The sequence below is a fragment of the Spermophilus citellus genome, assembly GCF_964194105.1.
Source record: "Spermophilus citellus genome assembly, chromosome: 16".
NCBI lineage: Eukaryota > Metazoa > Chordata > Mammalia > Rodentia > Sciuridae > Spermophilus > Spermophilus citellus.
This window is the reverse complement of record NC_138196.1, coordinates 75,276,097-75,288,575: the sequence shown is the minus strand read 5'-3', so window position 1 is coordinate 75,288,575 and position 12,479 is coordinate 75,276,097. Positions and strand designations below refer to the sequence as shown.

Sequence of the window (12,479 nt, the reverse complement as noted above, 5' to 3'; positions counted from 1 at the left end):
GTGACGCTTCTCCAAGTGCAACCTGATTCCCAGACAGTCACGCCATCCAAAGGAGCCCAGGCAGAGCCTTCTGGCGAGAGGCACCGCACTGGCTATTGGCAGAGCAGCAGGTGAAGACCTGGTCCACCAAAATGAAGACACACATGCTTCCTGCTCACTTGTAGTCAGGCTGAAGAGCGCTAAAGAAAACTGCGAGATCATCCAAGTCGTCCCATGAGAGTGGTCTGGAAGCATATGGAGTGCTGTGGCCAGAGGAAACAGGCTTGTATTTTCTCTTAGCAACAATCTGACTCCATTTCAGAGAACAAGGTAGCAGGGCCTGGTGTTCTCAGGTGCCAGGAACCAGTCCATGCTGAAGAATGGATCTGGGAAAATCCTTTAGCTTGCGCGTGAGGGTCCAGGTCAGGGTTCAGCAGTAGGGTCCCTTATGGATGGCCGGTCTTGTCACTGTGCATTGAGAGGCTGTGACAGGGGAATTGATGGTTAGAACAGGGCAGGTGGGTGGACAAGGGCCAGAGATATGCTGCCTCTGTTTTTTTTTAAACAGATTAGGAGGAGACTTGGTCAAAACACATAGAGACCAAGTGACCTGATGTGCCTGAGAAAAATGGCTGACATAGAAATAAGTCTGGGATAAAGGTAGGATTTGTCCCAATGACCTGCTCAACCTAGCCAAATGCTGGCTTGTCAAGGGCTTCTAAGTGCTGACCCAGGGAGGCAGAGCCACACCACTCACAAGGAAGGACCAGTCTCAGCAGGTTTAAGACTAGTCAACCTAATGCTACTGAAGCCACCAACCTGCAGTGTGAGCAGCCCACCGCCCCATATGTGTGCGTGTTTGTACACAGCGGGAGAAAAAGTGCCAGGGCCTGATCTTTGGTCCTGGAATTTTTAGGAAAAACAAAGAAAAAGGCACATGAAGGTGACTGATTAGGTTTAAAAAAAAAAAAACTGCAAATAATATATCATTATTTTGATCTTTTTTTTTAACGTACCTTTTTCCCCCAGTAAAAGAGAAATTCAAAATATTAACTTAATATTTATTATTTTACATTCAAGTGAAACTTCTATCTGAGGGTGCTACACAGTTTCAGGCTGCACTCAGCCATTTATTACTTTGGTGCCTCTGAACTGAGCAGGATGGAAGAATTCAGCACTCTTCTTCTTTTTTTTTTTTAAAAAAAAACAACACGATCATCCCAGCTGTAACACTATTTATGGACACGCACAAGCACACACACAAATTCAAAAACTTCTACGTAGAAAAATAAAGGATAAACATTATCCACCTATTTTAGACTGTAATGGAACCTTTATATACATAAACTCTTCCTTTAATGTGACTGGTCACTGCGCTTCCTCTTCCCTGCTGTGTGATCTAAGGATCTACGGAGGAGACTGTCACAGTGAAGCAGAAAAGCTACATTCCTTTCGGGGCAGGAGGAGAAAGTCTTTTCTCGCATCCCTTCCAAAAGTCCTTCCCAACCACTGCCTCCTTGGATGTCCCCAAGGATGTCCCCATGGACAGCCATCAGGTCAGCGGGTGTCCATCCAGTCCTCCCCTATTTCTAAGGGCCTGCCGGGAGCACCCTGCAGGAAAGGACCTGGGTGTGAGGGTGAGGGGACTGAGGCAGGCAGGAGAAGCCTTCTGAGAACAAAAGATTCTGGAACCACTTCCCACAGCCTGTTCCTTTAGTATGGAGTTCGAGTCTCCAGCTGGCGCTTGGTGAGGAAGTACTTGAAGAACTCGTAGACGGACCAGGAGATGGCAGTGGAGGGGATCTGGTAGATGACGCGTGCCTGGATGCCTTTGAAGTAGCCTGCCAGCCCATTGAGCTGGTACACCGTCCGGAAGGCATTGACCATGCCCGACAGCCGGCCGCTGACATTGGCCAGGGAGAGTGCCATGTTCTCCTGCGTGTTGAGGAGGGTCTTACAGACGTCCAGGGGGGTTGTGGCGGCCGCAGCCAGGGCCCCGGCCAGCCCTCCTGAGATGATGTGCGACTGTGGGTTGTAGTCCCGGCGAGGGTTGACCTGCTCCTGCAGGAACTCGTAGGTGATAAAGTGGATGGACTGGAAGGGAATGTTCATGGTCAGCTGCGTGGTATAACTTCGGTAGAAGGCCCCCAACCCCTCGGTCCTCCACACGGTCCGGATGCAGCTGAGGGCTGACTGGTGCTGCGAGTTGTACATCTGCAAGCGCTGTTTCACCACTGTGTTGAGGCAGGGCGGGCCAGACGGGCAGCAGTGGACAGGTGGTTGGTTTGGCCCCACCCCACGTCGGAGTGAAATGGGAAGCCAAGCCAATAAAGAGAAACAAGCATATTAGACTTACCGGCAATAAGTAGGAAGAACGAGCACTCACAGCCCAGCCCGAGAAGCCACAGAGGGTGGATCCTGGTGTAACACTATATCTCCAGGACCCAGGGCCAGGAAGACTAGTTCCTTAAGTGTCTCCTGCCAGAATCTTGAGTAAGGTCGTCCCCAACCCAGGCAGCTGCTTTAGGCCAGATGAGCCAAGCTGAGCTGCCAGGTCCTGGCTTCCAGTACCTCCTGCACCCACCACAGATTCAAAGCCTTCCCCGAGCTCACTCCAATGGTCATTTTAGCTTCTATGTCATGGTGCACTTGGGACAACACTGGAATTACATCTGCCCAAGTTCAGTGACAATCTCCAGGGCAGACCCTGGCTTTATTAATACAAAAGTAATTAGTGGGTCACAGGCCAAGAGTGAATGAGGCCGTGCTCCCAAGACTTCAGAGTTTTAATAATGTCCTCCCACTGCCAAAGGAACACACATGACTCGCTTCACTTTAAAAGAAATAAAGACCCTAAATCAACAGTAATGACAAGGGGAGGGGCAAGAGTTGAGTCTCACTTTTTTCCCCTTTAGAAAGGATAAATCCTCCCTTAGTTAACACAGGCTGACTGGTTATTGGCTAGGTTCCTTCATGAATCGTCTTAAAATTTTTTTAAAAGGAAGCATAAGACATACAGTTGGCCCTCCACACTATCTAGATTAACATCTGCAGACTCAACCAACTGTGTACCAAAACATTCAAGGAAAAAAACTGTACTGAACACGTACCAACTGTTTTCCTGTCCTTATTCCCTAAACCAGACAGTACTACAACTATTGACAGAGCGTCTACATTGAATTAAGTCTTATAAGTGATTCTAGAGATGATTTAAATGTGGGAGGACACTCGCGAATACTCCACCATTTTATATAAAGGACTTCAGCATCTGTGGATTCTGGTGTTCAGCCAGCACCAGTGAACACCAAGGAGTGACTGTAGTAGTATTTATCTATTTGAAGATTTGGAGTTGTCTCTAAACTACTTCCTGCCAGCCCAAGAAGACCTCTTTCTTGACTTCAGAGGATCTGTCTTGAACAAATTACAGGATAAGCCACAAGGACAGGTAAATAGACTTAAGGATATTCCACCTCTGGAGAAAGTGTGTGAGAGATAAACTGGACACAGGCCACCTTTCGAGCTCTCTGCTTTCCAAATACACGTGAGACCAGTGCCTGTCACTCAGCATGCCTCCCGCTTGCTCACTGGGGAGGGAACCAGCATAAAAGGAGCCTGCATCATTCCTCCCACACCTGTTGCCCTCAGCAGGGTTGAAAGACTCCTGCCCCGCCTCCCACTGTGACCCAGCCTAGCCCTAGGGTAGGAACAAGCCCCTGTCTGCTGAGACATGAGAAGCAGCTGAGAGCAAATGAGAAATTCCTTCAAAGACAAAAAAAAAAAAAAAAAAAAAATTCATCACCTAAGACTCAAATTGCTAAACTTCTCTCTCAATTCTCCCTTCTGGCAAGGGATCATTCTCAGGTGTGCAGTATGGGGGGTGGGGGAGATCCATATGTCACCTGAGGCTACCACCAAGTAGGGAATGACCCAGCTGAAGACACAGCCAGTATCAGGCCCCATACTTCCTCACTATTCTGACTGCTGTTGGCCGAGGACATAGGGATATACAAAGAGCTAACAGAACTCATGTCTGTATGGCTGTTTACTTTAGAATACTCCAAAACCCAAATGAAAAAAATAAATAGAGCCCAAACAAAATGGCTGACTGCTAATTTTTGAAGCAGAAGCAACGGATACACAGGGATTCATAATACCATTCCCTCTTCAGTCACCCATGCCTGAAATCTTCCATCATCAATTCAAAGTTTTTAAAAAGCAAACTGGACAAAAGGCCTAATAGATGCCCCCCTAAAATTTGTCTAGGGTTGATAAAGGTTAACAGGGACTAGGTGGGTGTGAGCATGCACCTTTGCACACACCGGTAGCCACACGTGCATGTGTGGAGTCCCTGGGGCACTTATTCCAATAGACGCTCAGTCCCTTCCAAGGGGCTGGCTTCAGCGGGCCTGAGGTAGGTCCTGAGAATCATCATTCCTAATACCTCCCGGGTGGCTGCGGGTCTGGGGACCACACCTCTGGTATTTCCACCACAGGAAGACCACAGGGCTCCAACGCTCCTGCTCCTTCTTGAAGTCTGATGGACTGAGAACCCAGCGCTCCTTCTGGCTCTGGGGAGGGCCAGGAGGCCCTGGCGCACTCTCTACACCCCGTTCCCGCCCACCTGTTCTCCTGCCCCTCTGTACGTCCCCTACTGTCCCTCTGTACGTCCCCTACTGTCCCTCTGTGGAACCATGGAACATTACCTTCTGCCGGATTCATTACCGCATCGTGGAGCAGGGTGGCCATACTCCCAGCTATCCCTGCAAAACAAACTCCAGAAAATTACACTCTGGCACCAAGTGTTCCGAGGAAGTCCCTGGAACCTAAGTCAGAGGACCCTAGCACGCTAAGGAGCGAAATCTGCTGACTCCACTCAGTGAGCACTGAGGCTTCACACCCTGAGCCAGTACCAAGGTAACGGGCAATTTCCAATTACTTGGAAACGCTGAGCACAATGGGGAAGGGTGACACAGGCAGAGGTTCCCCCTTGCAGAAACCTCATTCCTTTTCTTGTCCTCAACCCTGGGAAGAGGCTAGACCTGCTCACGTTGTCAGTGTTCAGAAGCCACACCTCACAGTTTTCTCCACTGTCTGATTTTCAGTTTCTCTTGTCCCTCGCCTCTGTCTGCATTCTAGCTGACTGTACCCTCAAGCTAAGCTCATCTAAGGGGATAATATGTCTATGGTTGACGGGGAAAGACAGCAGAAGGGAAATCACTTAGGAAAATTTTTTAGTGATGCCCAGGTATTTTTAGGCAAATGAGTAAGAGAAGAAGTTAAGAAGACTGGCATCTAACAGAGTTCCAGGGTCTCCTGAATGACCAACCCTACCTGAGGGTCTCCTCTGGTCAGGCTTCAAGAACCAGGAATTTCAAAAGTCTAGACTCATGCCTGGAATTTTGCTTTGGGCTTTGCATTTCTTCCCTCTGCAGGGCCACAGCCCGGTAATTAAAATGACCACTGGAAGCTGGGGGGCTGAGGGACGGACAGCAGGCTCCCTCCTCAGAAATGCACATAACAAGGCCCTTCCCCTGCGTACACACTTCTAATTATCCCCAGAAAAGCCAAAATGCGACCACAGCGTAAACCATGATGCTTTGGGGACAGCGCAGGGCAGACGTAGGTCTTAACAAACCTCCCTCAAGGAGCTAAACCAGTCCATAAGGCACCTAGGGTCAAAGGAGGGCCCAGTGTCCTGGGCTCAGGGGAGAACCAGGGCGTGGCTCTTAGTGACCTTCTCAACAAATGCAATGGAGGGCCAGTCATTTACAAGCCAAAGAAATGATTGCAAACCGACTGGTGCCCTTATTTCCAAGGCTTGCTGATGGGAGGAATGCATTTTGGGTCTCTAAGAACAAAAACAAGGAGGGAAAAAAAACACATCATTACTGGCCCTGTCTCACTCTCTATTGCTGAAAAATGAACCGTCAAAACAAGCACACTTTAAATTGATATTCACGGTGCCCCTTCTACACCCAAGCAAAAAAACAATGGAAAGTGACACCACGCGACAGGAGCAGGAGCCTGTCGAGCGGCACAGGACCGCGTGCCCTGCATAAGAGCTGCCCGCCACCACGTCACCCCACCCCGCCTGTCTCCCTCGGATCAACCACGCAAAACCATCTCGCTCGCAGAGATGCGACTCGGACACACGGAAGGGTGGGGGCAGAAGTCCCCAAGTCTCCCGAAGCTCAGAGTGGGAAAGGCCCTCCGCAGGGGCACAAGTCCTTTGTCAGCCATAAAACTTCTTGACCTTTTAAAGCTTAGTTAGATCTTGGCGCTGTGGAGACCTGCAGTACCAGTTTTTAAACAGTCTCAAAGGAGCTGTCCACATAACATTTGTTTTTTTGAATCCAGCATTCAAAGGTTTTGTTTCTATTCGGGTTTTTTTTTTCCTAGGTCTGATCATTAATTGTTTTTGGAAAAAAAAAAAAGAAAAAGCCAAAAACCAAAAAGAGCCCACAACAACGAACACCGAAACACACTGCCACCGGCTTCCCCCGGCTTCAGAGCGCGAGGGAGCGGACGGGACAGCGGCTCCCTAGAGTCCTGTGCTGCGCCAGCCGCTGGAGACGAAGGCTGCTGGGTCCCGGGAGGAAGGCCCGGAGGAAGGCCCCGGGGAGCATGTTCAGTAGAGAGCTAACTCCACACAAATGCTTTCAAAATACCATTGGCTAGGTGGCTGTTTCCTTGGTGGTTGAAAACATCATTTAAAGTCCTTTTCACGTTTTCATAGCAGGCAAAATACATGGCGTGGGCCGGCCCTGCGCCCGTCATCATCACATTGAGGCCCCGCAGGGGCCTCCAAAAGCCTTCCGTCTGCATGATTTTCTTGAGGGCTCCGTAAATACTTGTGTACTGGGCTTTCGGATCTGGATACAAACTCTGCATTCGGGTCTGTGGAGGAACAAGAAAACAAAAACACGCTCGTTAATAAGGAGGCTGAGAGAAGAGGACCCGGGGACCCAAAGCCGCGGGAGAAAACGGCACCACCGGGCTCCTGGTAGGATGTTGAGAGCCACAGCCAAAGGGGCCCCAGCAAACTTCCAGCTGCCGGCTGATGATTGGCTCACAGCGGCCCCAGCAACATCTAGCTGATTGGCTCCTCTGCGGTGATGTTCATTGGGCTGTTTCCCTGCCCTTCAGACTGCCAGCTGATGATTGGCTCACAGCGGCCCCAGCAACATCTAGCTGATTGGCTCCTCCACGGAGCTGCTCATTGGGGGACTTCTTTGGCTCCGCCCACACGACCCAGCCAATCAGCCTCAAGAGCAGGAGGATTGTGGGAGGTGGTGAGGTTTGTGTCGGGGTGAGAGGCTTGGGGAAGCCGGTGGTGGCAGTTGGGCTCTGAGGGTTTTTTCCTGAGGAGCTGTTTTGTTTGGTGTTTGTAGTTCTAAAAATAAAGTTAGTTTCTTTTGACAAGTGGCTCCTGAATTGTGCCCAGCCAGACTGCGGCAGTAGGCGATGTGTTTACTCTCTCCCCCCTAAAGTGCCCCCCGCGCCTCTCCCTGCGGCACAGCCAGTCTTCATGGTGTCCGGTCATGGGGGCAAAGGACAAGGGAAGGGCATGGGATGTGGGGGAGGGAGAGCCTACCAAGCCCGCCACTGGCCGGCTGCAGGACTGCTGACAAGTTCCTTCACCTCTCTGGACCTCCGACAGTCCATGAAAAACACCTTTGTTGCCTGTGGCAGTGAAACAATGCGTGTGAAGACCTTCATAAAATCGGGAGTCCCAGATAAACAGAAGTTCAGCTGCCCCCCCCCCCATTTTGTGGGAACTGGTTCCAGGACCCATGGGATAGCCCAAATCTGAGAATGTTCCAGTCCCTTCTGTAAAAGAGTACCATTTGTGTATAACGTAGGCACATCCTTCTGTAAAAATCATCTCTAGGTCACCTACGATACCTAACACACTTCAAAGGCCATGGACAAGGCTATGCTGCATTGGGCCCTAGGAAGAGTGACAATAAGTCGGTATACTCCGCACAGAGGAGGTTTTGACAGTTTTTGCCAGGACCTCCGCAGCGCTGCTGGCATGGAGAGCGGTGGGCGGTGGGCTCCCATCCTGGGCTCCCACTCTGGCTTTGTCGTCTTCTGCACTCTCACCTCTCTGAGATGACCTGAAAACTTCGGATCAGGCCCTGCCTGGAAATCTCCCAGAACCCCCTGGGTCTCACCCACCTCATCTCCTCTAAATACTTCACATCCTTTCATTTTTACAAGGTAATACTTCAATATAAAAGGTCTTATTCTTAATGTACCCCTGCGCACAGTCCTGCGCGTTGGCGGCCAAGACCTGGCTTTGGTTTTCCTGACAGCTGCTCAGGCGTCAAACGCACCCGAGCAGGTGGGAAGATCAACTTCCTGTTTCAACATGGCTAGCCCAGGGTACCCAGGTCAAACATCAGTCTAGATGATTCTGTGAAGGTAGTTTTCAGATAAGATGCACATTTAAGCATTGACTTGGTTTAATTAAGGGCTGCTTTTGAGGCATTTTCTCTACTGGATGCCACTATCTATAAATTACTGAGCTCTTGTGGGTGGGCCCGATCTAATCCATTAGAGGCCCTCAAGAAGGAAGAAATTCTGCTTCTGGACTACCTTTGGACATGGGCTGCAGCATTAGCTCTTCCCTAGGAGTCTGCTGCCCGCCCTCAAGATTTTGGACTTGCCAGCTCACACAGTGATGTGAGCCAATTCCTCAAAATAAACTGGGGACGCACACACACACACCCTATTGTCTCTGCTTGTCTAGAGAGCCCCGACTAGCACAGAGGTAAGAGGCACTTGCCAAGTGGAAGACCCAAGTAGGCTCCACCCTGCCACACAGAGGGATTCTTGCCTCCTTTCCTCTTTCCCTCCCCACCCCCTCATCCTCCAGTCTAGAGTCGGGGCACTCCAAGTTTTGGTAGGAGAATCCTTTAATCTCCAAACAGATCCGTACAGAACACCTAATATATAAAAAGGAAAAAGGGCTTTTGTGATTAAACACAGGGCAAAGAACTCTGGACCCCCAACAGCAGGGCTCCCTCCAGGTCCCCAAAACAGAGACCCCTGACACCCAGGTCCAGAGAAACAATGTGAACACGAGTGATCTACCTTTGTGGTCATTTCCAGATTTCAGGTTTTGCCAGCTATTAAAAGCACAAAAAAACGGGCAGGCTCTTGCCAACTTGTTGTTTTGCCAAGAAAGGACATAAAAATAATAACATAAGCAACGATCACCAACACCCTGCTACCATCACCACTTCCTCAAAGAAAGGGCATTTCTTAATGCTTAAAAAAAAAAAAGGAAGATTGTCTCTGCTTATAAATCTGTTCTTTAAGTTGGGTCCAGCCTTATTAAAAGCTCAGTACTTGGCCACCTATGGCAAGTGGAAGACCCAAGTAGGGGTAGACCTCCCCCAGCCCAGCCCTGAAGGAGGGAGGCCTTAAGTTTCAGGAGCTCACAGGACCTGGGTTCTCTTATCCCAGGGGTTTAAGTGAGTCCTGGCCTAACCCCACAAGCCACCTGACTCCCTTTTCCCCATTCATCCATTCAACATAGTCCTGAGCCCTGCTCTGAGCCACGCCTTTGGAGGGTGACACTGAAGACACAGAGATGCCTCAGGCCTAGACTGACCCACAGTGAAAACAGAGACAGACAAGAACATAGAAAGCACTGCCCAAGGGGATCAGGGTCCTGGGGGGGGCCTCCGGGAGGAGCCTGTCAGCATCCCTAAACCTTTATGTTTCTTCAAGAGGATACAGAATGAGCAAAGGAGATCAAGAGAAAGAGAAGCAACGGAGTGCGCCAGCCCAGAAGCTGCTAGGCCTCAGTCAGACACCTGGGCTCAGTGCTGGGTGGCTGCCAGCGACCCCTGAAGGGGAGGGAATGCAGAGTGCTCTCAGGGGGAAGTGGGGGTGTCTGTCCCTGGGAGTGCCGGTGCTCCAGCACTAATTTCTAAAGGATGCCTGAAATTGCTCAAGGTTTCAGGCAAGAGCCTAACGGGCCAGTGTGTGGTCAAGAGCCTGGGCTTTGGCATCAGAGAGCCAGGGTGAATTCAGATCCTGTGGCTCCTGGTGTGACCCTGGACATGTGGGCTAATCTCTCTTGGCCTGGGTCTCTTCACTGATGGGATGACCAAATGAGAGCATTAAATGAGACATGTGTCTATTTCCATCCTTGTTAGTAATAAAGGACTCACAGAGGGGCCTCACAGAATCTAACATGGTCTGGTATATGGTCTTCCAGGGTATGAGTGTCTGTCTCATTCACAGATCCCCAGTGCCTGCTAAGATGGACTGATCCTGGGGCCCCAAAGAATGTTTGCTGAAGAACGAAGGCACCTACCCTCCGGGGTAGAGGGCACTGTGTCTCAGACTGTCTCCCCCAGTAGGAACCACATTTCACAGACTGCACTCGCTTGCTGGTCACTGTTCATCTAGACCTTTCCTTATCGCTGTAAAGGAAAGATTTCACTGCATTTCTCAAGCCAGGACATGACCTGCCGACTCAAGCAGAGCAGAGGCAGCAGCCCTTCCCTGGGGACTATCCTGGGACTGTGGACAAGCAGTGTCTCTGCCAGGCCCAGTCCAGGGCAGAGGTCCCCATGCCTTGGGGAAGGGCTGCTGCAGTGCCTCTTTTCAGGTAGGAAAGCTCTGGCTTCACTCGGAATTTGCCTCCGTTCCTACAGGGACAGGTATCTGAGGGCTGGTAGTGGGCACAGAGGTGGGCGGGGCCAGAGGCGGTGTGGAGCCAACCTGAGGTACAGCACTCACAGTCCCAGGGTGTGGATGTCCCCGTCTGTCTTAATCCCTAGAGCACTAGGAAACATGAGTCCAGGCTGACAGTTGACTATTGCCATCCCTCCTCTACAGAGGTGACATGGCCAGGAAGGTCTCCTCCACAAACCTGGCATTACACCGAGACTTACAAGGAAATTTGAGACTGATTCAGCACCTCCAGACCCTCTTTTTAAGTTACACAAATGCACTGAACCCAATCGCACCAACCTCAAACAAAAAAGGAAAGGCCTGGGCGTCTCTGCACTCGGAATTTCCCTGTCCTCAGGGCGCTCAAGAGCACTGATATTTAATGACACTTGCCTGGGACAGAGGCAAGTCGGCCATAAGCTGGGCGCCCGCGGCCACAGCTTTGCAAAGAGCCTCCTTCCTCTTGAGCACCTTCGAGTCTCCACCTGCCTGCACCGAGCACCCGCCCAGGTTGGCATCAGGACATAGGGAAGGATGGACAGTGGGAAAAACAACACAAGTGGGTGATAAGAGGGAGGAGAACGGCCCACCCGGGGGCCAAAAAGGAGCATAGAAAAGAGCAGAGGGCGGAGCAAGGCGCACCAGCAGCAGAAAAGAGCAAAGGCAAGCACGTAGGAAGTGAGGCAGAGCAGCCCGCTGGAGAGATGACAGTCAATTTGGACTTGTGGACCAGAGGAGAAAAAGCGAGGGAGGGAGCAGAAGAAACCCAAATGTCCACGAGGGGTGAAGGGTGGTCTAGCCATACTGAGGAATATTACTCAGCCTTAAAAAGGAAGGAAATTCTGACATATGCCATAACATGTGTGAACCTGACATTGTGCTGAGTGAAATAAATCAGTCATGAAAAGACCAGTGCTTCCCAAGTCCACTGAGGGGATATAGCGGAAGTCAGATTCAGAGACAGAGCAGAACGAGCTGTTAGAGGCTGGGGTGGAGGTATGGGAAGGTTCGTGTTTAATCGGTGCAGGGTTTGGGTTCTGCAAGATAAAGAGGTCTTTGGCTGAATGGTGGCAAGAGTTAAGTAACAACCTAAGTGTAGCCAATGCCACTGAACTGTATGCTTAAAAACGGCTGAGATAGGGCTGGGCTTGGGGCTCAGCGGTAGAGCCTTCACCTAGGCATTGGGTTCGATCCTCAGCACCACATAAAAATAAATATATAAAATAAAGGTACTGTGTTCAACTACAACGAAAGAGAAATATTAAAAAAAGAGCTAAGACAACAAATTTTGTTATTTCACTTTAGTTTTTTAAAATACAAAAAAAAAAAAAAAGGAGTGAGGATAAAGAGGATAAAATGGAAATTAATGGAGAGAGAAGAAACAGCACGCATCCCCAGAGACAGACTCCCACCAACCACTTTTCACATCTGGGCTGTCCCAGCCTAGCAGGAGGGCTCTCCTCCCCGTTTCCAGCTCTTTCCATCTGCAGAGATCCGCACTGCTTGGAAATTTGCAGCGCAAAGGCCGGTGGAGTCCTTCAAGAAAGAAACCTGTTTAACTAGGTTGAACAAAGCCCTTCCTAAACATGAGCCTGCTGGCCCGGCAGGCCTTTCTTCATTTAACCATCAGTCACACTTTGCTGAACACACTTGTGAAAGCGCAGCTGGAGCCAAGGGGCGAGCGGAACCCTGAGGCAGGAAGTGCAGCGATCAAGCAGGTGCCCAGCTGACTCTGGCAGTGCCAGGGAGCAGGCTGAAGCCTAGGAGCTGGGCCCAGGCAAAGGAGGTCCCCTCATCTCTGCCTG

At 50.4% G+C, this 12,479-nt stretch overlaps 1 protein-coding gene across 5 annotated transcripts in view; it reads right to left on the bottom strand.

The window, feature by feature from the left end:
• Positions 1–1,354: 1,354 nt before the first annotated feature.
• SLC25A37 (solute carrier family 25 member 37) overlaps positions 1,355–12,479 on the bottom strand; it is a 36,404-nt gene continuing 25,279 nt past the window's right edge. For 2 of the 5 annotated variants that reach the window (XM_081269183.1, XM_081269184.1), the window contains exons 2-4: positions 6,648–6,876; positions 4,683–4,739; positions 1,355–2,213 (exon numbers count right to left, since the gene is read on the bottom strand). In XM_081269183.1, coding sequence (XP_081125309.1) covers positions 1,693–2,213; positions 4,683–4,739; positions 6,648–6,876 — 807 coding nt within the window. In that variant the 3' untranslated portion in view covers positions 1,355–1,692. Of the gene's footprint in view, positions 2,214–4,682; positions 5,680–5,713; positions 6,621–6,647; positions 6,877–12,479 lie in introns of those variants that run through there. The other 3 variants (XM_081269185.1, XM_081269186.1, XM_081269187.1) reach the window with 3 other exon arrangements.